This window comes from Meleagris gallopavo, chromosome 12 (assembly GCF_905368555.1).
Source record: "Meleagris gallopavo chromosome 12, MGAL_WU_HG_1.1, whole genome shotgun sequence".
Taxonomy (NCBI): Eukaryota; Metazoa; Chordata; class Aves; order Galliformes; family Phasianidae; genus Meleagris; species Meleagris gallopavo.
Window position 1 is genome coordinate 2,595,884 of NC_139415.1, and position 27,544 is coordinate 2,623,427.

The 27,544-nt window shown below is 37.8% G+C and overlaps 1 protein-coding gene across 3 annotated transcripts in view; it reads left to right on the forward strand.

The window, feature by feature from the left end:
- SCAPER (S-phase cyclin A associated protein in the ER) overlaps nucleotides 1-27,544 on the forward strand; it is a 144,619-nt gene that overhangs the window by 52,849 nt on the left and 64,226 nt on the right. For all 3 annotated transcript variants that reach the window (XM_085234333.1, XM_085234332.1, XM_031555302.2), the window contains 3 exons: nucleotides 9,962-10,098; nucleotides 14,890-14,955; nucleotides 23,581-23,707. In XM_085234333.1, the coding sequence (XP_085090459.1) occupies nucleotides 9,962-10,098; nucleotides 14,890-14,955; nucleotides 23,581-23,707 (330 nt within the window). The remainder of the gene's footprint in view (nucleotides 1-9,961; nucleotides 10,099-14,889; nucleotides 14,956-23,580; nucleotides 23,708-27,544) is intronic.

Consider the following 27,544-nt stretch of genomic DNA (forward strand, 5'->3'; position numbering starts at 1 on the left):
GTTTGGTTTTGTTCCTCTGCTTTTTTTTTTTCTTCTTGTTTGTCTTGTCTGTCCTCATTTGCTTTGAGAATTATACGTTGTAATCCTAGCTTCCTTCTTTCAACTTGTCCTATCTCATATAGCATTTCAAGTAGTGTTGAATAAAGGGATGTGCGGAGTACAAACCATGTAATTCCATGCCATCTATGAATGCCTCTAGTCCATGAAAAGTACTCCTGAAAAAACACATGAAATGAGTACCTTGGCAGGAGAGGAAGTTGGTTAATATATATATAAAGTACATACTCATGTATTCCAAAAAAAGATGGAGGAATATTAACAGCCCTTTATTTGCAAATGTGAAGAATGCTTTTTTAATCAGGGAAGGAAACAGACTGTTCAGTCATAATTTAAATGAAATAACTTCTTAGGGATATATTTAATTCAAATGAGAACGCAATCTGGTGATGGAGAAGCAGTTCCTGTTGTCTGAAGATTGACAGTGTTAAAATGTGAGGATTAATAGAAAGACATGGTTGATTAAGCCCACCCACATTCCCTTTAAGAAAAAATCAGATGGACAACCAATAGCTCGATCTGTCATGTGGGTTGTCAGGTTGGCTGGGGTTGCAATGCAAGCACTTCTGGTGCAAGCCTAGATTGTAGAGGGGTCTGATTTACAGTGTGCATAGCTGTGCTGGCAGTTTCCCCTGGTACAGAGGCTATTACCCTGGCAAGGTTGCTCTTTTGCCAGGATGTGGTGAGAGGCTGCCTGGAAAAGCAGAGCTGTGCTGCTACAAATTCTGTTCTAGCCTTGTAAGGTTTATGGCCTGTACAGCACACAGGAGAAGCTGATGTTCTTAGGAATTGTAAGAAGCGTAGGAGTGGTGGATGCTTTCCTTTAAAAAGTCAAACGGCTTTCTCAAAATTCCATGCTGTTTCCATTATTTTTTACCGAGGAAATTAATAAGAATTTTATACTGAGGAAATAATTAAAAGAAGTGTTCACATTCGTACCTGATGTGTTCTCATTTTCTTCTTTATTTACAAGGTTTCTTGTTCAGAGAGTTGGTGATGCCTGTGTTGTACTGTTTATCAGCTGTGACCATTGCTATGCAAGGAAGCAGTCTTGACTCAGACCTCATGTTTTGTAACACTTAAATCATTTCTGGTAGATAGTTTGATCAATATCCTGTTTCTTTTACCCCCACAGACTATAGACTCCATTGTAAATTCACTTTCTTGGCATCTGATTGTAGTTATCCAGCTACCATTTACTATTTAACTTTCTCTTTTGTTTTATTTGAAAGGGTAAAATTATGCATAGCTGTAGTGCTTTGTGTTATGTTAAATGTAAGGCTACTTACACTGAACTGTTGGGGAACAGCACTCTGCCAGTTGTATTTGTAATCACACATAGTAGAGAATAGCAGCAGGTGTGAGCTTTGAACAGCCCCATGCTTGGGGTGCTGTTGCATTTAGCCCAGACAAGATATTTGCAAAGCTGCACTGATAGTAGCCCATCTTTTTTTCTCTGCTTCTCAGTTTTTCTCTGTTGCTCAATTTTGTTTCCTCTCTCAAGGAAGGGGCGATTTTTAGAGGACTTTGTGTAGCACAGGAACAGAACTAGGCCAAGCATCTGTAGCCCATTTTTGTGAATGTTTCATACCTGTTGCCTACCTGGAATCATTTCGGCACAGGAACTGCTTGGCTTTGTCATTCTGCTGTGAGTGCATTGCTTGCAAGAAGTGGCCAAAACCATCCTGCAGTTGTGAAGTTTAATCCAAGATGCAGCTTGCAGAACATTTCTCAGTACTGTGTGGATCAATTATATTTTTTTTGTAGTTTGTGCAGCAACAGCTTCCTACATTTAATATATTATGAACCGGGGCTTTTCTTGGCCAAAATGTGATTGTGTATTGGCTGTGTCTTTAACTGTCGTAGATCGTGGCCAACATCTGCACCCTTCCTCCTTTTGGCTTTTATATCTCAAACATTCACAGCCAGCAAGAGAAGCTACTGCTGGCAGGGCCGGCTGTACTCGTGTTTCCCCCTTTCTCATGCTTGCCCTTGCAGCCCTGTAACAATGTCAGTGCCTTCCAGCTTTTCTCCCCAGTCTGCAGCGGAAGAAACAGCTTTCCTTTGCCTTCTGCTCCCGCAGTTCAGAGTGATGAGTAGAAAAGGAAATGATATTAAAAATCACAAGGAATATCTGAACCTACTGTTCAGAATATTGTTTGCCATATATCTTTGTGGCAGGCCTGTCATATTATTGGACTTACAGGCAAGCAAGGTGGCTGAAAGCACAGTCAGTATTTGCAGTGAAAACACTGTTTAGGTTTGTACATGCTTAAAAAAAAAAAGTCCCTCTTTGAGAAAATAAAAAAACCACTTCAAGAAGTGAATGAAAAAATACTCTGCATGAGAGGTCAGCCTTTGGTTTTGAATGTAGAATTAAAGGTTTTTGGTGCTCTGTACTCACCTTCTGAAGTATATTCTTACATAAAAATTGACTGGATATTTAAAATAGTGATTTTGAGAAAATAAAATTTCATTATCTTTTACTTCGTTTAATGTATTTCGTCACACACAAAGTACTTGTTGTAATTCTTATTAATGATAACAGGTAAATAACTTCATTATCTTGAATCTTCCCTATATTTTGAGGTGTGTCATAGCTCGTGGTTTTATAACAATACTGGATCTCTAAGTTAGGATTGATAATTAATGGCCTTCAGTGTTTCAGGCTGTCATTGGCTATAACATTGAAGACTGAATTCTACATTTGGTACAGTCTACTTAGGCATCTGTTTTCCATATTAAATACTGTCCTAAGCTGTGAGGAAAAAATCAGAATACTGAGGAGTTTTGTTGAAGCATGTAATAAAATCGTGAACGAATATTCCTATGGTAATATGATTTAGAATTGAACCTTAAAAATCTTTTCACAGTTTGGCAAGTAGGTCCTTTAAGTGGTAATATACAAGTGAGAAACTGTAATTCCTGACCTTGGTGATAAATATCAAAGGCCTTTTTTTAATTATATCCTGCCATTACAGAATATTGCTTATTTTGAAACAAGTAAAGGTACTGTATGTATATCCAAAAGCCCACATACCTGGGCTTCAGCAGAGCTGCCTCTCGATTTGCCTTGTGTACCCTATATTTATACAGAATTCTTGGTTTGCTATTGACTTCTTAAATAAAAGAAGTGGCAAATTAGTAACATCTTTTGCAATGCCATCTAAGTCGCTGCAAATATTTATGATCTTCCTTATTGCTATTATTTTAATCTTGATAGGAAAGTAAAAACAAGCGCTGGGAGGTTCCGAAGATTGAGTTTCAATAAACAGCCAGTGTCAGATATTTTTCAAGTTGCCTTGGCCTGCAGAAATGGGTTAGGAAACTTAGAAGAATGCCTTTTCTTTCCAAACTTGGAGATTCAAGGTTGGAAAGATTACAACAATAATAAGAATAACCAGTCTTGGGGTATTCTGTCACTTCTGTTTCCATCAGAAATGCAGAAAGAAATGGGTATGAAGAAAATAGAGAAAAAAGCTCAGATTTCAGGATGGTCATTTTGGCTCAGTGTTTTAGATGAAAGTCCAATAGCTGAAAGTGTTTTCTGCTTCCATGAATTGGGTAGCTTACACAAAATTGCAGCTAGCTAGCATATCAGTAGCATAGCATAGCTGTATCTTGTGCTTTACGAGGTGGACTGTAGATGGGAAAGCTCAGGCCTTCACATGCCCATTGCTGTACAGCAGGATCGAACTCAGCACTGGTTTGTGGCAGCTCAGGTTCCTTCAGAGCTTACAGAAACCAGCAGAAAGAGGTTGATATACAGCCTGATGATCCTGGCAGCTCCTGCCTGTGACTGACTGGCTTCCGAGGGGAGGATTTCCAGGACCTTTTTTCCCTGGCTGCTCCTGCTGTGTATTAGGAGGAATAAAGTGCTTCGTGAAAGCTACTGTGGAGCGATATGCACTCGAGAACACAGGATCTTAACTTACGACTGCCTCACAGCAACAAATGCCAGGTTGTTGTTTTTTTCTCAGCTTGAGCGAATACAGATGCTTTTCTGCAGTGCTGTTCTTCCTATGCAGTCTTGCCCCAGGCAGAATGCATAACAAGACAACTCTTTAAAGAGAAAGGAAATGGAAATAAGTATTGGTGTTGCATGCAGTCCTAATTTTAGAATGAGGAAGCTTTGTTCGGAATCATTTCTTTTGGCAAGCCTTCCGTCACAACTACATAGTGCTATTATAAATATTTCTGAAGTTCATGTTTTGATTTTTCTGCTGTTCTTCAAGATTTTACCTCTAATTGAAATATTCCAACTTAAGATGGGTTTCTTAGAAAGTGTTTTTTTGCATTCTCTGTTTGATATCTCTTAATGAAAACTACTGTGTCCTATCATGTCTGAATACCTCAATGGTGTTTCTGTGTTAATCTTGTCCTTGAACTGAGAGCAGTTGTTGTTTTTTTTTTTTCCTTGTAATGAACTATATTGTAATCTATTGACACTGTAATATTTCTCAAGTATAGAGCTTACAAACTGTACTCAACTGTGTCACCTCAGCATTTCATAGATTCAGTACATAGTTAACAGAAAATGTTGCAGTTCCCTTTATTTTAGAATCTGAAAAATTTAGTTGATTTCAGGTAATGTTGATGTAATCCTTGTGATATGGACATGTTATGCAAGATAAAGAGACTTAATTTGGCATATAGAGGAAAGCTTGGTTATAAGAAGTGCTTTGTCAACTGAAGATATCAACTTCAAGATAAGAAGAAAAATGGGTAGTTTTCCCTGTTTCAGACAGTTGAATGAGACAGAGCAATAACCAGCAAGAATGTGACTTCATGGGTGACCTTAGAGTTTTAGCTATGCTGGTTTTGGCAATTCAGTTTCTCACAGAGTTGGTATTTGAGGTCTATCTGTTGCATTTTGAAAGTTTCAGGGTTTTCAATGAGCAGAAATCAAGATGGCTGAGACGCAGGAAAAAGAGAGGAAAAGCAAAGACTCCTTTTGTAAATAATCTTATTTCATTATCTGCTGTGTTGAGGCTGCAGTTGTACATGCACATTTAATGTCATTTTGTATCACCTTCGTTGTAAATGAAGTAGTGATATTTGTACAGGGAATTTTTTTGATTGTTTTTAAATGGTTTTCAGTGTTATGTTAAAAATACTAAAGGTCTGTGAAACTCAAGTTTAAAATGACATTCTTAAACGATGTCATGTATATACAGAATGCCATTAAATATCAAGTCGTTTCTATTAACCATCTTATGTTTCATATGCTTTCTCAGCTGTAGACATTTTCCCCCTGAGAAAAAAGTGCTGTATACCCAGGGATTTTTTTAAATAAGCTTTTATTGAGATGAATGCATGTAAATAACATGGGGGGGAGTATTTCTACCTACTGCATTATTGAGCCATTGCCATACATGAATGCATAGAAGAATGCGTACAGATGATCATGAAGAAATATATCTACATTCAGTTCCTGTTCCCCTATTTTGCAGCTGTACATTGAGCTTACCTGCTCTTTGTGGCATAGGTTCTGCCACTTTCGTGGAAGTAAATACCTTGCTCTTCCATATAAATGATCTTAATTGTGCACATTAGAGCATGAGTTATCAAGAATGAGAAATGATGGCAGAAATCTGATGCTTAATGACCATCTCAGCTGGCTTTATTGTAATCCTGGGATTAAAAAAAGTGTTAATATTTTTGCTGGTTTAATCCTATATTCTACAATGCTCTTAAAAACGAAGCTTTTGAGAATCTGCACAACTAGAATTGAGGTTGCTGGAAACTGAGAAACCACAATGAAAGCAACATTTTTGGTAGGTAAGAATACAGATCTTAATATCAGGCTTTCACTAGAGAATTGCCTTCACTTAATGCTTTGCATTTACAATAGCCTGAGTCTCCAGGTTTGCTACTATGAGGTTTGCTAGTATCTGAGGGTGTGGAGTAATTCTCTATATAAGATGCTCAGTATAGTGCAGAATCAGGTCAGTAACGTGTCTTCACTGTCATGAAACAAACCCCAGATTGCATCTGTGAAGAAGGTAAATTAGTCTTAATGTGTCTAGCGTTGACTTGTATAGTAATAATTGTAAAAAATTTAAAAAGGCCTTCATGTAGAAGCGAATGGATTACCCAGTTATTCTGCATTGCCTTTATTGGAAATGAGAGGGGAAAAAAAACAAAGGCAGTGATGAAATTGTTGCTTAAAGCATTGAGGAGATGAAATAAGTTTGCTGTTTGGGCTGCGTGTTGGCTAGACTCACTTTGATACACTTAGAGCAATTACTTTTTTTGGTATGTTAACCTCTCTAAGCAATGGTTGTGTGAGTAAAATTACTTAAGAGCTTTATTATTTGAAGGATCAGACAGTTCTTCAGCATGGCTCACTGGATTAAAAGGCTTTGGGTTTTGGTTGGTTTTGTTTGTTTTTTTTTTTTTTTTGGATAACTGTTAGGAGCTTAATAATCCATAGGATTAAACATTTCTGCACTGCTAGGAAGCATGATGTTGGCAGCAGCCATCTTCCCAGACTTAAATAGTCACTGCATCCTGAGCTTTTAGTTATTGTTTCACACCTGAGCGGTGATCTGCCTGCAGTCATGGCCCTGCTCTTTGATCTGTGCGCTCAGAAAGTGATGGTTTTGTGACACAAGATGTTAATATTCTAGTCTGACTTGAATGAGCTTTAACTATGAAGTCTGATATTAATCCTAACTGCCACAGTTGAAAGCTGAGAACTCTGAGAAATATCCTCATGTAAGTGCTTGAGTTCACGTGAACGAAACTGTTTGTAGCCATCCTTCATGCCATTGACAGCCAGACCTATTCTGGCCCCCACAGGTGACAAATGAATGTGCTTGTTGAACCCTGCAGTTCCCTTAAGTCTTCTGTTAAGCCCCAGAGCAGACTGGGGAAAAGAGTTGAGTGTCTGCAGAGGGGACATCGTTCTTTGTTTCTCTCCCCATTGCTACCTGTCCAAAGCTGGGTGGTGGCTTTGCTGTTGCCCTCGTGCACGGTGGGTTGACTGCACCTGAATGAAGATGATGTGCCCCATATCTAATATGGTGTCCATTTCAAAGGGCACTTATTTCCTTTTGCTCTTACTGTCACTTTGAAGGATATAGCAAATAGTTTGGAAGTCTAACGGAAGCAAGGAAATAAAGTTTCATTGTTGAATAAGGATGTAGAGCATTTATTCAAATAGTAGTCCTTAATTTTTTTAGCCCCAATACTTTTTCTCAGTTCTTCATATCACTCATAGGATGTGATGTATGTAAACTAATGGGAAATAGCAATGCAAAGGGATGCTAGTTTTTAGGAGTGTATGTATCAGTCCAATCAGAAAATCCCTATTAAAATAAGGGAGCACCCTCTAGATGCCTACAGCTAAGTACCCTGAAGAGTGATAGCTTGCTCTGAGAAGAGAGTCCTTTATTTTCTTAACACTGAAAAACTTGAAGCCATTGATTTCCTCTGGAGGAAATCAATGCCTCATGACAAAAGAAAATTAAGGGAAAATCTTGTGACTGCTATTCGAGTAGATGCTGAGGGATGCCTCTCTGTGAGAAGACAAAAATGAGTTGGGATTTCATAGGCAGCCCAGGGCTGGTTCATGTTGTATGCTACTCTGAATTGGTTACAGACTGACCTGTTGGCTGCTGGCGTGTTTTACTCTTGTTGTACTGAATCATGCACTAAGGGAACAGTCAGCCTTCTGAAGTACCTTAAGAGTGTTTTTCTTTAAGGACTTCCTGCTAAAATTTAATTAATATTAGTGGGGAGGCAATATTTGATCTGAGTACTGGGAAGCATGCTTGTAGAAGCTGTTCAGCTTGCTGTCACGTGCAACTAAAAGAGTTTCAGTTCACTAGAACAATATTTTGAGGAAGAACACTCACATATGTTGGGAGCCACACAGGGAAGGCAGCGTAGCCAAGTTAAAGGTGCTGGCATTTTCAAAAATTGCTTAGATTTTTGTTTGATTTCTTATATGTGATATTAATTCAGCATTCACTTCACGTTGGTATGATTTAAGATAGAAATTTGTTACTGTTTTGACCAAGTATGTATTGCTAGGTTATATCATGTTCTAATGCTTTACAAATACCAAATGGTCGTCTTGCAGAAAGTTTCACCAAGATCTATTTTGTTTTCAAGTGGCATAATATCTTCCTGAATCCCTGAAAGAATGAGTGAGAGAAAATACAGGATTTCTGCAAAATATTGTTTTTAGATTTGTTACACTTCACCTTTTTCATAGAATTTGAAGAATATGTAATAAATTAAGAGGAATAACAGCTTCTCATTGTGGCACTAATCACTTTAACAGATAAATCATCCTAATAAGCAGTGGTGAATTATACTTCATAATGCGGTCAGTGTTCTATTAGAAAACAAATGTAAGCCTTCCTATATTAAAAATGTAGCAAGTATACTCTAACTGGCATTAAACTATTTGCTTACTGTTATTTGTAAAAATGAACCCAATATAAATTGTGGCTTGAGAAAACTGAGCAAAGTACTGTGTGCAGCAGGCATTCACATGTTCCTTCTTGGGGTTGCATGTCTGTGCAAATTATGGACAGCTTTGAGGGAATGACCTTCTAAGTTATTCACCTCTAAATGATATTTATTTTAAATGCATATTTTGAACTGCATTGTGGTTGATCTAGTATGGGAGGAAACAGTTTTTTGGTTTTTTTTTTTAATAACATCTTTAAAAGCTTAAAACAGAATGTGTACTTAAGATCACTTGCTGTGCTGACGTAGACTTCTCTTGAATGGCATTAAGTAAAACCTGGACTGTAATTAAAACTTATCTTCTATGGACAACTGCGTTTTTACCTATACTTTAAGTGTAAATCCGTTAACGAGAGGAAAAGTAATAGTGTTTCATTTAATACAGTGAATTACACTGATAGAGCTGGGTGTTGGTTTCATGTAGCTGTAAAAGGCAGCTTGGAGAAAGAAGGGCATGTTGACTGGGAGTTCATATGTTAAGTAACTGTTTCTTGAGCATGAGGGACAACATTTACTCTCCTATACTACTTCTAATAATTCTTCAGTTTCTATTTATAATAGCCTGTTGTGCTATCTCTGGTGTGAGATAATCTGTTTCCTGGTGGTTGAATCCTTTGTGTTTTTTGGACTGTGTGTGATAGGAAAGGAGCAAAAGAAGTAGTGTAGAAAAGAGAATGAGTTCCAGGACTGAGGCACGCAAGCTGCTGGAGGGAAAAAAATAATTAAAAAATACTCTATTCTAACCCACACAATGAGTGTTCTTGGAAACCTTTTAAATATCTAACAACTTCATCTGGTCCTGAGTTGTCTAATTTTGTGTCAGAATGCACATTAGTTATGTAATTACCATGTAGCATCTTGTCTTACTGTTTGCAGGATAAATTGTTTTAGCTATCTAAAACCTTTAGTGATCTCTTAAGCATGTGGGGCTTTTCCTAGCAGTAGAGATTTTTCCTTTGAACGATAACTTCACGTTTACTTTGCCTGTTACTTTCCCTTTTCAGTAAGTGAGGGGCACTTTCAGTTAACTGATAGTTACAACTTCAATCGTGATGTAAAATACATAGGTTGCTCCAATAGTAATGTCTCCCATTTATTTTGATGGAAACTTCAACAGAGCACAATAACAGTATTCGATAAAGCAAATTCTCAGTTACAAAATACTAATTTTCAATGTAGGTGCCACCATTTTTTTTTTTTGTGGTTAGCTACTAATTTTCTCAAGTGTATTTACTCATGTTATTTTTCTCCAGTATAAATAGAGGGAACGCAGCTAATATTTAAACTAACATTTGTTTTAAAATTTTTATTCGTTTTCTTAGCATTTTTAAAATGCTTTCCACTGTGGTTTTCTGGGAAGACAATCTGCAGGCTGCTTGATACGCAGTAAGATGAAATATTATTTCAATATTTTCTGCAGGAGCACCTGTCATTAAAAAAGTACATTGTGGATATTGTGGTTGAGACTTCTGTTCCTGTGGAGCCATTAAAAGACGGAGAGGAGAAGCAAAAAACTAAAAAGAAAGCCAAAAAGTTAAAAGCACGGATGAACTCCAGGTAGTAAAGCCTTGTTTGTCTGGGGTTGTTTTTTGTTTGCTTGTTTTAAATTTTGTTCTGAACTTTACTTTTTGTATGTACTTTTGCTATGAGTGCCACGGAAGGCTGAAACCAAATTTAAATTATTTGCTTTGAGTGTGTCCTGAAAATAATACTGATGAGCCTAATTTATGGCCACTTTCTCTGATTGAGAAAGAAAACTGAATATCGATCTGGAGCCCTTGGTTTCACCTGTTAAGAGCTTTTCTCATAATTGGATGCCAGTGCCCTGCCAAATCTGTAGCCTCTTCTAGCATACAATAGCATGTTTAAATTTGTGTAAACCTTGCCTATTTTTCTTTTGGGCTATTGATTTTTAAATGAAGTATCAAAGAAAATCAATAGTAATCAACAAATAGGAGTCAGCCTGCTGTGGTGTCAGATCTCCTGACTAAATTTAATCATTTTTTTTTGTTGCCTGTCACAACAAGAAGAAAGATTAAAATATCTCAGAATGGAAAGTGAGTTGTTAAACTTGCAATTTGTTATTAGCTGAAATAGTGACATCTCCAAATCGGTGAGATATGCAAGATGGCATTATATCGTGAACTGCAGCATCAGTCTTGATAGCTGAATAGATTCTGGCTGAAGCTACTACTTAATGTTATAATGTATTTTTTTTTACATTTATCTCTTAAAAATACTCAGATGGTGAAATAAACTGTTTTCTTTGCCATATTTTTAATTAAAGAAAGGCTGCAGATTAGAGGAAAAACAGCTGGCTACATTTTAACATCCGCAGTGAAAGTGAGACTTTGTATTAGCTTGTAACTGTTAATAATAATAATGGCACATTAGTCTTCAAAAAGACAATAATTTTACATTTTTTAATCATTTCTTGTTCCATGGATGAGCAAATCCACTGTCTGAACATTACATAGGAGGACGCTGATGAAATTGGATTCTGATTGGTCAGGATGGATTTTTATTCATGTTACCTGTTGAATTAATGCAGTTACTGGGTCTGATTTTAAACCTGTCTCAAGAGCTCCTTCTGCTGAATTTAGTCTGAGGTTTGTTAGAGCTAAGGGTTTTATATTAAATAACTTGTCATTGGCACTAATTGGTGAAAAGGTTTTTCAGAACATTTTGAGTTCTGGTGTTTCAGACTGCTGGGTGAGTCAGCAAAGCCGTCATCGAGAATTCTAATTAAAGCAGACTAATGGGATTGTCATTTTACAGAAGTGATGTACTAATGAAAAATGGTGGAAGTTTCAAAATCTAGGAGGAGTTGAATTGGAAAGACATGAAATGCAGACTTAAGATTGTTTTCAGTTGAGTTGCAAGGAAAAAAAGAAAGTGACTAAACATTTTGTTGAGATCGCTGTCCATGAAGGCAATGGAAGCTAAATCCTCAATTGCACTTGAAATTTCTGGTGTTAACCCAAAAGACTTGCTAATAAAGATGTGCAGTGGCAGAAAGAAACAAAGGTTGTTCTGGAAAATTTCAAACAAAAAGCTGATGAGGGGAAAAAAATTCCATTTAGGAGGTGAATGTTAGCCATGCATAACTTGTCTGCCTTCTACGATTGAGTGATAGGTGTGGTAAGGGCAGCTACTGCCTGGACATCCCAAATCATAGGCTTATTAATGGTGAGGTGGGTGGTTTTCCATAAAAAGAGAATGATAGAGGATTACGGCATGTTACCTTGCACTGGTGTGGCCACGCTTCAAGCACAGCATGCAGTTTTGGACGCCACGATATGAGGACATGAAACTAATAGTGGGTGTCCAAAGGAGGGCTCTGGAGGTGGTGAAGGACACAGGGGAGATGTGAGGAGTGGTGGAGATCCCTGTTTGCTCAGCCAGAGCAGAGGCCTAAGGGAATGGCGTGGAGCTGTGTCAGGGCAGGGCTGGGTGGGGGTTAGAGAAAGGCTTTGCCCTCGAGGATGGAGGGCTTGGAACAGGCTGCCAGGGTTTTAGATGTACAGCTGGAGTTTTGGATGATCCTGTGTTGGAGACAGGAGTTGGACTCGGTGATCTCTGTGGGTGCGTGCTATCTTGGAATGTTCTGTGATTGTTAAAGCGATTAAAGTATCAATCTCAGAATTATGATATGAAATGCTGAGTGAAATATTTAGGCTCCGTCTGCTATGTTTCTTCCCAACAGTCTGGACAGTGATGCCACCACATAGTTGGGAGTTACAGCACAAATTCAGCTCAAAACTGGAAGCCTCTAGTAATTAATTTATTGGGAGCAGTTATCCATAAAGCTATGTTTTAGCACATATTTGCAACTGTCCCTCTTCTCTGAAATATAAGAAATAATGGTACTAAACTCTGCTCTATCTGAAGACTTGAAATTACACATTCATACATTCATTTCAGTTTCTAGGAAGCTGTGATGTTTTAAAGGGAAAGAAATAAGTAACTGCACTAAAATAGGTTCCCACTGCTCTCCTGAGCTCCTCGCTCCTAAATCAATGTAACAATATGAAAGCTACGAGGGGCAAAGGTGAATGAGGGGACAAATTGTGATCAGTGGGTTATTAGATATGTTGAGAAGTTTTGTTAGTCTTATTAATAATATTTATAACCCTGCGCTGTTAAACTGGTGCTGTAGTAACACGTGATATATGGCTAAATAAATTATCTCCGTTTAACACGTGTGTGCTGCTGTGAGAATGCTTCAGTGCCCACCTGGCAAACAGGCCTGATGAAAGCTAACCTCCAGCAACAGAGCTGTAGTTAGCAAGGAGGAAGTACACACAGTTGAGATGTGCTTTGCAATGGATTGAAGGCGCTCCAGTCGTGTTCATTTAGTAACAGATATTTCAGGTGATTATTCATATTTGACTGACTCATCTGTACAAAACTCAAAGCTAAAATATGTTGTTTCTGGCTAAGAGACAGGGAAGAAGGCAAAAGGTTAATAAGGGAATCTCACCTTCATGTTTAATACTAAATTCAGTTGTGATTAATAGCTTTATTAATGATCCACAAATCAGAACTCGTTCTGATGTAACAGTATTTGTATGTGACACAAGTTGTTTTGGTTAAGCAAGCTGAGGGAAAATCTTAGAGCTTTGAAAAATGTGATCCACTTGGGTGAAGAAAAAGCAGAGAAATGTGGAGTGGATGTATTTGAGAGAAATACTGAAACTTCCAGGCTTTAAACAAGATTCCTAAACTCTAGAAAGAAAAGGAGTGTTATTTACAGGTTAGTAAAGACCTTTAATTGTGATTGTTTTTACAGTCACAATCAAAATTTCACTTTGTTGCTACATTGATTTTATTTTTAATAACTTAGAACATTCTAGCTCAAAGGACATTGGGTAGAAGACAGGAAAAGATTACAAGAGTAATAATTAAAAAAAGCTGTCATGAAGAGAAGTTTAAAAGAATGGAGTTGTTTGGGAAGATGTGAGAAAAGACCTATTAAGATAACAAATGAAGTAATAAGATAGTAATTAAGGCTTTGGAATTTGTAGAAATTAAAGCTTTACTGAATTGTTTCTTGCAGCTCAGCAGTAAAACATTTCCTATTGAAATCCATGATCAAAATCTTACACTTGAGGAATGAACAGCAGGACATCTATAAAGACAGAAATATAAAATATCAGCAGTCAGTACGCAGAAACTTTGGAAATCAACACAAAACACTATGGGTGGAAGTTGCCCTGAGACAAATGCTTTCTACTTCTGTCTTGAGAGACTTTTGGCACCTTCCTTTGGGGCTTCCTATAGGCACTATTGATAGAGACAAATCATGTATTTAATCAGGGGTTCATCCAGCATGCTCAAAGTTCAGCACTTGTGAATAACTTTCTAGCCATGAGTGGGTGGGTGGTACTTGTTCATCTGAGAGCACAACCTGAAGGGAATGGAACAGCACATCTCCATGAAGTCCCTCTTGGTCTGTGTTGCATCTTGAAGTCTTCCTTTAGGAAGTGAGTGAGCAACTTTAACAGACCGTGTATTTTTAACAGCCAGATGATTTTGCTGTCTGCTGAATATTTCTTCGCAGGGCTCTTTCTCTGAGCATTTAATTTTTCCGTGGCACTAGAGTATGTAGTTTGGCTTTCCTTTGGATATAGCCAAATGTTAGAAAAATCTGACAGGACTACCAGTGCAAATCCAGTACTGGTTGACGAGCTAGAGATAATTTTCACCTTCTAACTTAGACTGGTTGCAAAGTGGTGAAAAAGCAGTCTTGTCTCTGTCTTCCTGCTCCCTGGTGCATGGCCAGTATAAATACTTTCAAGCATCTAAACAGGTATGTGTTTACAGGTCCTATTTTTGTTTCCACTGGCTGTTAATGGAAGTATTTACATTCTGTGCTGTAAGCTTAGCAGGATTCACAATGTCACAAAATAGTTATTAGTTTCATTAAAAATACTCCTGTATTTGTAAATGAACAAAATAGTTATATTATGTCTATGTTGTATTCTTATGATATGTACCACCTGTCTAAATTACTAATGCTTTTATCGAATAAGGTAATTTTACAGTGAGATGTGCTTCTACAGTTCTTTTTCTGTTATCATATACATTGCTTCTAACGTTTGTCACTGTTTTAAAGTCAATTAAATCTACCATTTGTGTACTGATGTTATACTAAAATAATAATAATGAAGTAATAGTGGCCAGTAGTTAAACATTTGAATGGATTACGACAAAGCAGAGTTGTCAAAAATGGCATAACCTACTATGAAACAGGAAAAAAATACAAAGGTTAGAATTATCTTGCTGGTATTGCATAATGTATGCTTAAGACAACAATTGATCAATGATTACTATTTTTTCCTCCAGGGCAAAGGAATATGAGAGTTTGATGGAAGGAAAAAATACCATCTCTGACTCCCCGTTTAAAGCCAAGTAAGCATTTAATTTTTATTTATTTATTTTTTTAAGAATTTTTTCTTTCTGTATAGCAGAAGTGCTTCTGAAATTTCCAGTGGAGCAGGTGTGGTGAGGCTCCTGCTCAGTGCAGGGCATACTGTCATCTTGAATTACAGATCAGTTCCTAATACAAAAGGTCAGACCTTACAAATGCCTTTTTTTCTGAAAACATTGTATCTCTTAAACCATGTAAGATGCAATAAAAAGAGAACGTAAGCTTATCTGTTTCTTACCTGGGAGCAAGAAGGTTCCAGCTTTGTACTTCAAGACTGGCTGTGAAAATTCTGGAATTAAAGGACTGAAAAGTATATGTGTTGCTTCCCTTTGATCGGAAATAAAGGTTCATAGAGGGAAGTCGCATATATTTTAATGCACAGATGTCTTAATCTGGCATTGAGCTTTGTAAAGAGTGCCCTTTCATTGCCTAGGTCAAGGCACAGATGAAAGCAGTGGATGGTAAGATTAAAACAAGCAATTATCTCTGATAAATTTTTCCTACTTTGTTTGAAACTGAAAATTAATCAGCCTTTTGTCTGCTTCCATTGAAACTGCTTGTTGTATGACATAGAATGTTTCAATTCTAAAGCGCTTTTGACAAGATCTCCCACCAGAGATTTTAAAGGAATCCATATAGCTGTAGCATAAGTGGGAATCAGTTTAAAAAACAAAAAGAAGGTACATGGCCAGTCCTTGCCAAATGGGATGGTACCAGTAGAGTACCACAGTTCTATGATGTTCAGCATAATCACTTGTGATTTGCAGCAGAGGACAAGCAGTGAGGTGACAAAGTTTTGACTACAACACAAAGATATTCAGAGCAGTAGGGACAAGAGCTGATATACTGAACAATAATTTTTGAGAGACAGTGACAAAGCAGTAAAATAGCAGATATGATTCAGTGTACACTAAGTGCTTCACAGACATCAAGAGGAGGTATAAAGCAGTGTTATCTTCACGCATGAACTAATGGGCTTTGAACTTACGTGATAGATAGTTCCAAGAAAATAGCAGCTCAGGTGTAACAGCACTAAGAGCAGCTAAAGCAAAACCTTTGTTAGAACCATTTAGAAACAAACAAAAACAGAACAAAGAATGGCATTATGTACTGGTGTCTGGGTCATCTCTGTCTTTTGAATGCTACATGCATTTCTGGTTCTTCATCCAAAAAAGGATGCTAGAATTGTTAAAGGTTCACAGAGGGCAATAAAGGAAATTGCATAATAATTTCTGGTATAACTTTTTATTAAGGACTAAGTAAGCTGATACTTCTCCTTCTGGAGAAAAATGTGTTGGTGGAAGGAAGTTGCACAGGAACTTTGTCAGAGAGGTGTACAAGGTCATAAATAGTGTGGGAAAGATGGATGGTGATTGATCGTGTGCTGTCCTCCCTAGAGCCAGAATGAGGGAGCATGGAATGAACATCAGTGGTTCTTAGTGCTGTATGTAATGAGTTGGATGAAACTCACTGACAGGATTGTGCTAGAAGGTTATCTTGCATGCACAGTAGTTCAAGGAAATGAAATCCATCTCACAAGATTCCTAAGATGAAAACAGGGGCAAGAAGAGGATTAGTAGATAGGATTTATATGCTTGCCCCATTCTTAGTTTTCCTCAGGCATCCATTTACAGTTCTTTGTTAGGGTAGAGGGAGGGTGGTATAGCACTCCTACAGGTGTTCTCTGGAAGTCTGTTGCAGGTCAGGCAAGAGACTGTTAACATCTCAACAGTCGGATTCAAATTCCTTCATCCTAAAATTACGTCTGACTTTCCCAGTTGGAGATATTTATTTTCAGCTTTAACTTGTACCAGATACTGTATGTCTTGTGGTTGCTTCCATCATTCATAAATTGCTGATACACTTGAAGGCAGCATTTTCTTTTTCTTTTAGAAGATACTATTGTTTGAGATGTTCAGATCCTTGCTGTTGGGCTTCCTTGGTTGTTTGCATAACTGATCTGTAGGCAGTGTCTTTGACATGGTCTTTTCAAGAGTTTGAAAACCTGCCACTGAATCTCGGAATGTATTTTAAAATAATAATAATCCATCACTGAGGTTTGACATAAGAAAATGAAACATCTCCACCAGATGGCACACCTGCATAAACACACTGGGGAAAAAGGTTCTGTTGGCTTCGTTTTTCAATTATCAGCACTTCAATTTTCAAGATTAATGTTATGGCAGATTAGGACTTCTAGATTTGTAGCTTCTGTGTTTTGCTTTTCTCTGCTACCAGAAAATAAAAAATTAGGGTCTAGCGGTCAGCAGAAATGTGGAGTATTTAAGCAACTGAAAGTAGTGATGAGGTTTTCTGTGTTAGTTCCTTTCTGATTTCTGATTGTTATCAGTGATGCACTTTGGTCAGTTGTCTCAATTGCAGTTCTACAGAAACTCAAGCAAATGTGATTTTTTTTTTAATGTTTTTGTTATCTCTGTTGTCTGACCCTGAATTTTCAGTTTTAATTTCTCTTACTGACATGCTACTGTATTCTCAGGCAGAATCTTTTGTTTCATCAAACTTCTTATTTCCTTCCTCTATTGCTTCTGCTCTTGGAACATAAACCAGATCCTGGATCCTCAGTGTGATGGTATAACGTGGGGTGGTTTTGAATACATTGATGGATCCTTGCTTTTGCTGCCTCTTAATTCTTCTTATTATATCAGTCAGCAGATTGATTTATCTGTTTTGAAACCAGTGTCACAATTATTCTGACCTAACCTAAAGAATCAGAACGATGGGATCTGAAATTTAGTGACAGCTAAGGACTTAATCTGTGTGTTGCACTGTGAGCACACGTTCCCATGCAGTGATTTCTTGCAGCATTCTGCAACCGTAGCATATGTTGTGGTTATTTCTGTAGATCTTCATTTCTTTTTAAACTGGAGTTTGAAAGTTACATGGCTAGATATATCCTGCTTCTGAATGGTAGCAAGGTAAAGGTAAGTGGGCACCATCTTACAGATTCATACAGATTCTACAGATTCTAATTCTGGCCTTGTTCTGAGTGTGCGGGCCCTCTGAGACTGGAGTTACAAGCTCTTTCAAAGTAATGATCCAAGGGAAGGTACAGCAGAATCACCAGCAGATCCAGATGGTCAAAGCATTGGCTGCTTGCAGCACTACATGCCTGGTGTTGCACCAGCTTCTGGGAGGGTAAACCCTGTTTGAAGTGAATTCAAGTGGCCACTGTGTAGCTCACTTTCATCACAAAGCTAGGAAATCTTTTGTAGGCTTCGTGTGCAAATCTAGTTATCTAGCAGATATTGCCATCTACATTTTTTTGTTGCTTTTGAAATTACTCACTTCTGCTGACCATCATGGCTCAGATTTTTTGCAATCTTCATTCAAGTCAAGTAGGTAGCATTGGGAACTCAGATCTGAACTAACTTTGCAAGAAGAAATGAACTGTCTGTAAATTGACCAGAAGCCCAATTTATCACTACTGAAATCAGTTTACTTTATGCGACAGATAATATAAAGTGGAATTATGATAGGATAGTTTTATCTCTTTCTATAAAGGTTAGGATGAAAGGACAAGAAACTTTATGAGGCTTGAGTTTCAGCCCAGGCTGTATCTGTTTACACGGAGAAACAAATTTATATAGGAAAAAATAATGGGGTTTTTCTTTTGAACAGACCAGTAGCAAAAAGATTTAGCTGAAACAAACAGTAGCAGGTCTCCACTAAAACATGATTGTGTTGAGAAGCCACGAAATAGTTAGACTGTTGTCTTTTTAGCTAGAATACAGTGTATTCTTATGAGCCAATACTAACTGCTGCTGTACCTGGCTGAGAGAACACAAGTCCCTGCCAGTGCCAGGATTTGTAACAGATATTCAGCATGTGCTCTTAGAACTGTAAAGTCAATAGGAGAAGTCATGCCACAGGAATGAAGGGCATAAAAACTGAGGATGCTAAATGTGTTGCATCAAAACAAATGCTGGTGCATCTTGCTTATTTAGAAGGAAGGTTTGAGGTAGAAATATACTAATGAGCAGAGCATAATTTTAACAGTGTACTGTGGAATGTGGGAGGAAAAAAAAAAAGCATTTTTAAACATTGAATTTAAAACATAACACAACTGGTAGATTTGTTTATTCACTTAATAGAAGCAAATTTTACATTGAAATAATGACAACTTACATGCTTCCTTGCTTATGTCACATTTCTTTAACCCCCCTGCCTCCAGCTGTGTCTTCATAAACACTAAAACCATTTATGGAATGCAATTTCTTATCTGATTTCAGTTGTTAGTCATGTTGGCAGTTGTTAAAGAAGAAAGACAGAACCCAGAATTAGACTTTGGCAGGTAAAAAGCCTTTTTAGATCACCTTTCAGTTTAAGCCACCTTCATATTGAGAGCACTGATTGTCCACTGCAGCTCACAGATGTTTCAGTAATTCTTGTTAGCTTATGATTTGCAGGTTTATAAAAATTCACTCAGGAAGCACTGATTCACGTGCTTTGTAAACCTTGATAATGCACATATCAAAAAGAGGATGGTGTTTATCTGGCTTTGGTAGACATAGGATGTGTACCTTTCCAGTTAGAGTGGGATTACCAGGGTGTCTCGGTGGTATCCTGTTCCAGAAACAGTTTTAGAAAATGGTTGAAACAGGTGTTTGTTTATTGTTTTGGGTTTAGAATCTATCTAAAACAATGCCTCTTAATGTGGGGGGGGAAAGAAACAAATCCAAACGACGTCTTACTTGCTGGTTGTTCTGCTCTCTGACAGTTCCTGCAGAAAGTTCTTTAAGCAAACAATGTATTCATTCTCCATTGGGAATAGCCAGTCTGCTGCTTCCTGGCCTTCTCATCATCAGTGGCACTTGAGTCATTCTATAAAAACCACAGGACTTCTGTATCTGTAGTATTAATTTGGGTTCTCTGGGAGCTGATCTGAATGTGATTTAGTGTCCAGCCTGTGAAGACACCTCTCAAAATGTGAGCTGGTGATGGCTCTTTCTGTTTGGTGCCCATCACAGCAGGTTTCTTAAATGGAAGGAAAAAGCTTTTGCAAAGTAAGAGTGCTGCTTGTCTTTATTTAGCAATCCAAAGGCTGGTGGTTCAGTGTTAAGTCAGTCTGAGGGTGGGAAAGTGTCATTGTTGTCCTTTAATACATGCAGTAAAGTAAAGCAATGAAAGATTGCCATATGCCTCAAGGGAGTTATCAGAATTGCAGGAAAACTTTAAAGTAAGTAAATAAATAAAAATGATACACCTGGTTTAATAGTTTAGCCGCTCTCCTCTCATGCATGAAATTGATTTTTTTTTTTCCACTTTTTTTCCAGTTCTTTCTCAAACTGTAAAGTTGCAACTTCAGATAGTACTGAAATGAGAGTGGCTGTTCTGAGAAAGGACTGCAAGACAAAAAGATGAGAGTCAGGAAGTGGAAAGTTTTTTCCTTTGTGTCAGCAGCGGGAGGATGGGAATGTAATGTGAAGTTTGATTTTGGAGAGGCTCCAAAGCGAAATGTCTTTAATGATACAGTTCTTATTCATTTGTGTACTGCATCAGCATGTTCACAGGACAAAGGTACCATGCAGGTTTTCTTGGAGTAGTAGGCTAGTTTCCAGGTAGGCCAATTATAAAATGGTATACCAAGATAGTGATTACCAGGGAAAACAATCAAGTAATCTCTGAAACTGGAAGTATTTGTGCAAAATTCAGATAGCTGTGTAGACTACAGGAGAGCTGAAGTGTAAATAACACAAAATTCAGTTAAATTTTAAGCAGAGGTAAATACCAACTTTATGATTGTATTCCAGTCAGTTTTCTTTTCAGAGAACTGCTGCATCAGCCTGATTGCAAATCAGTTAATTTAGAAAATAATCCTCACAGCAGTTTTTCAGCAGTTTTCAGATAGCTTCCATTTCCAAAACCAAAGATGTTTGAAGCTGCTGCTTTAGGTATTTAGTATCTAGCTGCATTGATTTGTAGCATGGTGTTTTCCACTACATCCTCAAGCAGTTGGAATGTGCCAGGTGCGACGTGGAGTGTATTAATTTTACTGCAGCAGTAGCACAGAATAGTGCAGGGCTGTATGCTGCTCTAAGAGGACACAGCATAACTCTCTGTTTGGGGCAGGAACTTCCACAGACTTTCTCAGTTCTCTCCAGACATGGGCTGCATGGGCAAGAATTGATGCTGTGTGTCCGGCTGGCATCTGACTGCCCTCAGCAGGAGTGTCCAGGAGGAATAACTGCTCTTCCTGTGCAGGAGCTGCCCAGAATCTGCTTCTCTGCCTCGCACAAAATCCTTCTGTACATACATTGAGAATGCAGCCAAGAAATCATGGGTTTAAATGTGGAAGTGCTGAAATATATTGATGTTACTATTTCAGGGATTTTTGTATGCAGATGAAATACAGCCTATAAACACTGGCAGCTGTTTATTCTTTAGTCTGCAAAATATATTAAATTGCTAGAAATATTTAGACCACACTAAAACCAAACCAACCTTGAATTTGTGCAATACATTTTTTCAATTTTATTTATACACTTGCTATATAAACCTTTAATTTGTCTATCCCTCATTTTCCGATTTGTGGTGCAAGAAGACCAAATAATGTATTTGTATTTGCTGAACACACCATTTATTGCAGTTTACGTTATGGTATCTTTCCAATACCAATCAGTGCCTTATGTCCTTTTTGGTATTTCTACTGCGTTCTGAGTTATCTCTTTGTGAGCAATACTAAAATTTCAATTAGTGAGATGTAAATAACTTTAGATAAAAAGACATTTATGTCTTTTATTTAACCCAGTAAATTTTCAGTTATTTATTGTCCCCTGTATGACATAGTAAGCCTTGGAGGAATGCAAATTCTGGGATGGAATGAAGATTAAATCATTATTTTGAAATGTTTGGATTTCGACTCAGCAATATTTCCACATAGTTGCTGTGTCAGTGCCACGCCATGTTCATCTACTATACGTACAAAGGTTCTCTTTTTTAGGATTGTTACGGGAATGATGAATTCTGTATCCAAGCAAAAGTCACCTTGCATAGATTTCTACTTCTCAAACACAGTTCTAAATAAGATTATTCTTATTTCTCTCTGATGCTGCCAGGAAGACAGTATAAGGAATATTAGATCGAGTTCTCCACGGCTCACTCAGTGGAAGGAGTTTTTTTTTTTTTTTCAAATTGCTCTTCTCTTCCTCATATGGTCACGTAGCATACTTGACCTTTCTTAGTAGAAGACCAACATACAGCATGATATGAGGATGTAAGAGGTAACTCTGACGTTACCAAACCGAAAATCTTATTCTTCATGTTTCTTACTGTGTGATGCTGAAAATTGAATGTAGCATCTGGAGGGATGTTCTGCTATAATGTAGTTTGTAATTAGTGCTCAAGTATGCCAATTCTGCAAGTGAAGATCATTCTAGAAGACAAATTGATATAACATATCTTAATTTGGAGAAAAGTGAAATGCTCGAGAAATCAACAAAAGAGCATATAGGTTCTCACTTCTCTAACATGAACTTGGATGTGATACATCATTAAGTATTGGCTCTCACAAAGATACATGAGTGTCAAAACATTTGGTATGTATGAAGGGTCTTCTCAGACTGAAGGGGAAGGGAACATCTCAGTGGAAGTGGAAATGTAATGCTTTTTTCTTTTCTTTTGAGTAGTACCTTCAGCAACCTTACATGTTTTGTATGCAGATGCCTAATACAGGTGAAATAACTTTTCTGTCTCATCAGAAGAGATTTCAGATTCACAAATACATGGAAGTACTGAATGATGCTTCCTCAGTGCTTCTTGCAGCCCTGTGGTAGGGGGCCCTGCTTAGCTTTTTTTATCACCAGCCTCTAATGCATCTACAGAAGTGAAAATCTGCATGAGAGCTGGTCACTGATTTTTGTATTCAGGACAAAGGATATACTGCAAGTGAGCTTTGACTGCTTTATTTCAGACTTCAGGATCAGATGCATGGTACCTTGAAACTGCATTTTCTTCTGTATCTACCTAGCAAGAGAGCATAGGTGAATAGCCCAGAGGTAGATGTGTAAAATTAAATTGAGTCCTAACCCGTGTCTATCTACGTCCCTCCCTCCTCTGCATTTTGGCTTCATTACTGACCCTCGTTAATGGAATGCCCTTTCTGAGGTAGCCTGCAAAGTCACTACTTTTCAGGGTTATTTGAATAAGGAAAGAGCAATTTCTTTTATGATGCCTATAAGAATTTAGCCAGGTAGTCTGCTATTCTGTTTCCCTTGCTCATCCCAAGAGTGAACTGCTCAGCTGAGTGATTGGAAAGAACTGAGAGATGGAAGAGGAGGACAAAAGCATCTTGAAAATGTCCTGCTAGCTTTGTCATGTTCAAACTGTGGAGAGGTAATAGTGGTCACACTACTTTGGTGTTCCTCTGAATAAGTAGGTAGTGGAATGTCTTAGAGACTCAAAGCTGACAGCACCTCTGTGTTATATTGTGCATTTTAGTTGCATTTCAGTATAGACGATAATATTTTGACACCAATTTTCATTGTTTTGTTGAAATTCAATTAGAAGAATTTAATTACAAAGATGACAGTTTACACAGTTTGGAGACGTTTTGCTTTAACTGCTCTGTCTTCTGTTTCACGTTGAAGGTTACAGAGATTAGCAAAAGACCTTTCAAAGCACCTCCAAATGCACGATAGCTGTTCGCTGGGCAACAACAAGGTTTCTGCTCTGGACAGGACTTTAGGAGAGATCTCTCGCATTCTGGAAAAAGAGGTATTGTTACTATTACTTTGTAACTTCCAATTAATCTATAAACAGATACCCAACTGGCTTTGGGGAAGTTTTAGACGTGTATTGAATAGTATAGTAGAAGCTTTCAGGTTTCAGAGTGTATCTGAAAGGAGTTCTCCTGAAGAGAGTAAAACTGCCTAAAAGAACAGGCTGTGACATAGTGCTGCAAATAGAGTGCTCTCTGTACGTTGATGCTTTCTGTGTTAAAGGCAGCTAATGGTTCACAATCCAGTATTTTTGTTTTATTTTAGATGTATATCTAAAATAACAAGGAGACTCTGGAACAAAAAACAGTACATTTTTTCCTTTCTCTTTTTTTTTTCCCTCTCAAAGTCATGTGTTTTTTAGTAGATAGATGTGTTCCTCTCAATACTAGAAGGTGAATATTGGCTTTTAACTTCAAATAGCAGTAGGGTTGTGTTGGGCTTTCTAGCCTGGTTAAACAAAATCTCTAGTCTGGTTATTTCTGATCAGTTGGTAACTTTAGATCGGTCCATGCTTTTGCCACAAGTAAACAACATTAAACAAATGGAGATTTGACATGGACTGTTTTCCACTTGTATTATTTAATGTTTTAGAAGAGTGTCTTATTTAAGTAGAATCTCAGCTACTAATTTTTCTGAGACCAGGTAAGTGAACCAGGTAAGCGATTCTGTATTTGTGAAAGTAGGAAAGCTGATCAAAGCTTGATAATTTCTGTGATGGATATAATGAAGTACAACCTTGTTGTATCAGATTGTGAGAAATAATCCTTTATTTTACATACACTGGAGGTGAGAGACCACAGTGGAAACATGTATGTGATGCAAAAGTCACGTGTCTTCAAAATGAAGTATGTGGTGTTTATTTCACAGATTGGCTGTAACACATGCTGACCTACGTTAGTAACTGGAGTTGCACTTAAGAATAAAGGAAAGCTGATAAACTGAGGATAAGCACTTGTTTATCCTGTGCTGTTTGTTCCCTTGGTGCAACCAAAGGAGACAGCAGAAAACTTTCAGCCTTCTAATTCTAAGGATGACCCTGTTCTTCTTGCACTGATTAGAACAGCTTTTGCTGTGGTTTATTAAAGGTATTTTGAATCTTGCTGCAACCTAGGCTGGTTAGTTGCCTCTTTCTGTGCTCATCTCACTTCCTGCAGCTTAAATGGTTTGTGCTTCATATGGGAGGAATGGTAGTTGAGAGTACATGGAACACCTCTGTGCTTATTCACACGTTAACAGTGACACAGAAGTTGTCATTTGTTATCAGCTTGATTTAACTGAAAGAACAGACCTGACCTAACTCCTTTTTTAAATAAGGATATCATTAAATTCATTGAATTTTGCGATGTTCATGTTACTTATGGAAAAACTCAATTTTTTATTCCAACACATTGAAATAGTGTTGTGTGAGGTATATAGAAAGACTTATTTATGGTGTTATATATTGTTGGAATGTGGTGTTGTACACAGCCTTTCATCAGTAGTTTCCCAAGACTCTTAAATGAGGCACAAATAGCAGCTCGGTGTTAATTGTCAGTTGTTCATAACATTACTGCTTGTTGAGCCTGCGGTCAGGAAATAGAAGATAAATTTGATGACAGGCATGCATTATTTTGTTGTTGATTTGGATTTTTACCCCCCAAATCGTTACTCTATCACTGGAGAATTCTTATTATATCTGAGTGTCCTAATCAATAAGGTCAAGAAAGATGGATTGCAATAGCTGTCGCTGTGTTTACGGCACAGATCGTACGTAGTCATTTATGGAAGTGGGTAGTAATTCTCCTGTTAATTCGTGAGTCAAGAAATCAGCAGACACATCTTACATGTCAGTGGGCGGTGAACGGAGCCTTGATGGTGTCAGTCATTGACGGAGAGGAGGAGACTGACACTGTTAATTGAATTTCCCTGGAGAGCACAAAAATATAGCATAATGTAGGGGGAGGAATGAGGGACTAGGAACCACACAAGCTGTCAGTGTGTGTGAGCTGATAACATTGATTTACCCTTGCTAATGGCCTGGGTTGAATAAAGAATTGCCCTGAGGGAGGACAGAGTTCACTACAATAGATCCTTGCCACTTACTAGAAATTCTTCAGACGCAGACAAACTTATGCAGAAGTATTGTAAAATAAAATTGATTTTAAAAACCCAACAGTTTCCAGTCATACTCTGAAACATTGAAGTTTTCTTCTGTCATTAGTGTATACTGATTGTGAAAAATGTATTCATACAGTCTCTCCAGGGAAATAAAGATTTGCTTTACAATTAGTGAAATAAAATGCTGAGCTGCTGTTGATAACAGTAAAGAACGTGAAATACCATGAAATTTGTTGAGAAGAAAAGAATTACTTCTTTAGAAATTGCTTGGCTGTGCTAAAGCATGCACTGAATGGTAAGGATTAGTTTGTATGTTCTTCATGCAAACTCCAATCTCAGAGCCACGTGTGAAAGATTGCTGGCCCTGTCCTAGGCAGTACTGCTAGGGGTGCATTTGAGACTAACAGTTCCTTTTTGAAATTAGTCTTCATCTGTTGTATTCCATAGAAATGAATCATGCTTTTTCTCATTTTGGAACATCTCCCATAATACGAGGGCATTCAGCATGATTACCGTGGTGACACTTTTGTTCCACGTCCCTTACTGGACAGGAGCAGATGATGCACTTGGAGCCAAATGATCTCAGCAGAAGAGCTGGTGCTTAGTGTCAACTGAAGGGTTTTTGCATTGACATATCCTCTACATACTCACCTGTGTTTCAGGTGTGCTGGGAAACCAGCATCAGCTGCTCAAGTTGGGTGCTCGTACCAAAATGTCCTGTCCTGTCATAGATTTCAGAAACCAGTAGGCTGGAATCTGTGTATCCTATAATTGTGACCACACAGACAGTATTAAATTACTAATGCTTCTGTCATTCTTTTCTTCAGTGTGAAGAGGTGGGCTTTCCTGGCTTTCCTGGTTATTGTTGTTATTAAAGAATAATTTTAAAAGGACGTATATTTATGTCTGGGGCCGTGGACCTGACCTGGGTCAGAGGTGGCTGCCACTCAGATGGTCTTTGTAAGTCTGCTGATTTAACACCACAGCACAACTTACACTATTCCTTTAACTAGGAGATCTGACCAAGACCCTACAGATGTGCTTCCGAGGGAAGAGCTGCAGGAAAAGTTCAGAGGTTCCATTAATGTCTGAAGCAGATGTTAAAGCTGAAGCTCACGCATTCATTGCTTGGCACAAAGCTCTAACAAAGAAAACTTCCCTGGTTTTGATTTTATAAAATCAGTGATTTTGTGCTGTTTTGAGCATAAGTGTCCCTGATTTCATTCAGGCTCCACAGGTGCTGTAGAAATCCCAGTAAGTAAAGCTGCAAATTAGGTCATCAAAGCATAGGACTAAAATTGAGCTATGGAACTGGAATGGATAGAAGAGGTGGCTTATAACAAATGGGGCCATAGTCATGGTGCTTGTATTTATCTGTCTTCACATGTATCTGAATGTAGCTGCTTTTCAGTAGGCTACATTTCAAGATATTTAGTCTTACTAATTGGAAATAGATTTTGGGGGAAAAAAAATATTTTTCTTAGGAAAGCTATTATTTTTTAAGTGAAAGATGTGTGAATCCAGGTTAATAATAACGATTTAAAAAAAAAGCCCTCATACATACAACATCTGAAAGAAGTGCTCTCTTGGTGATGGTTCATGGTTTGCTTAGTGCCAGGCAACATTTACTTTTTGCAATTTTCAGATAGATTTTTCAGCCTCCTCCTTCAGCAGTCATGATGTCAGTTATTTACATTTCAGCAAAATGTTTGTCATAAGTTTCAAATACAAGGGG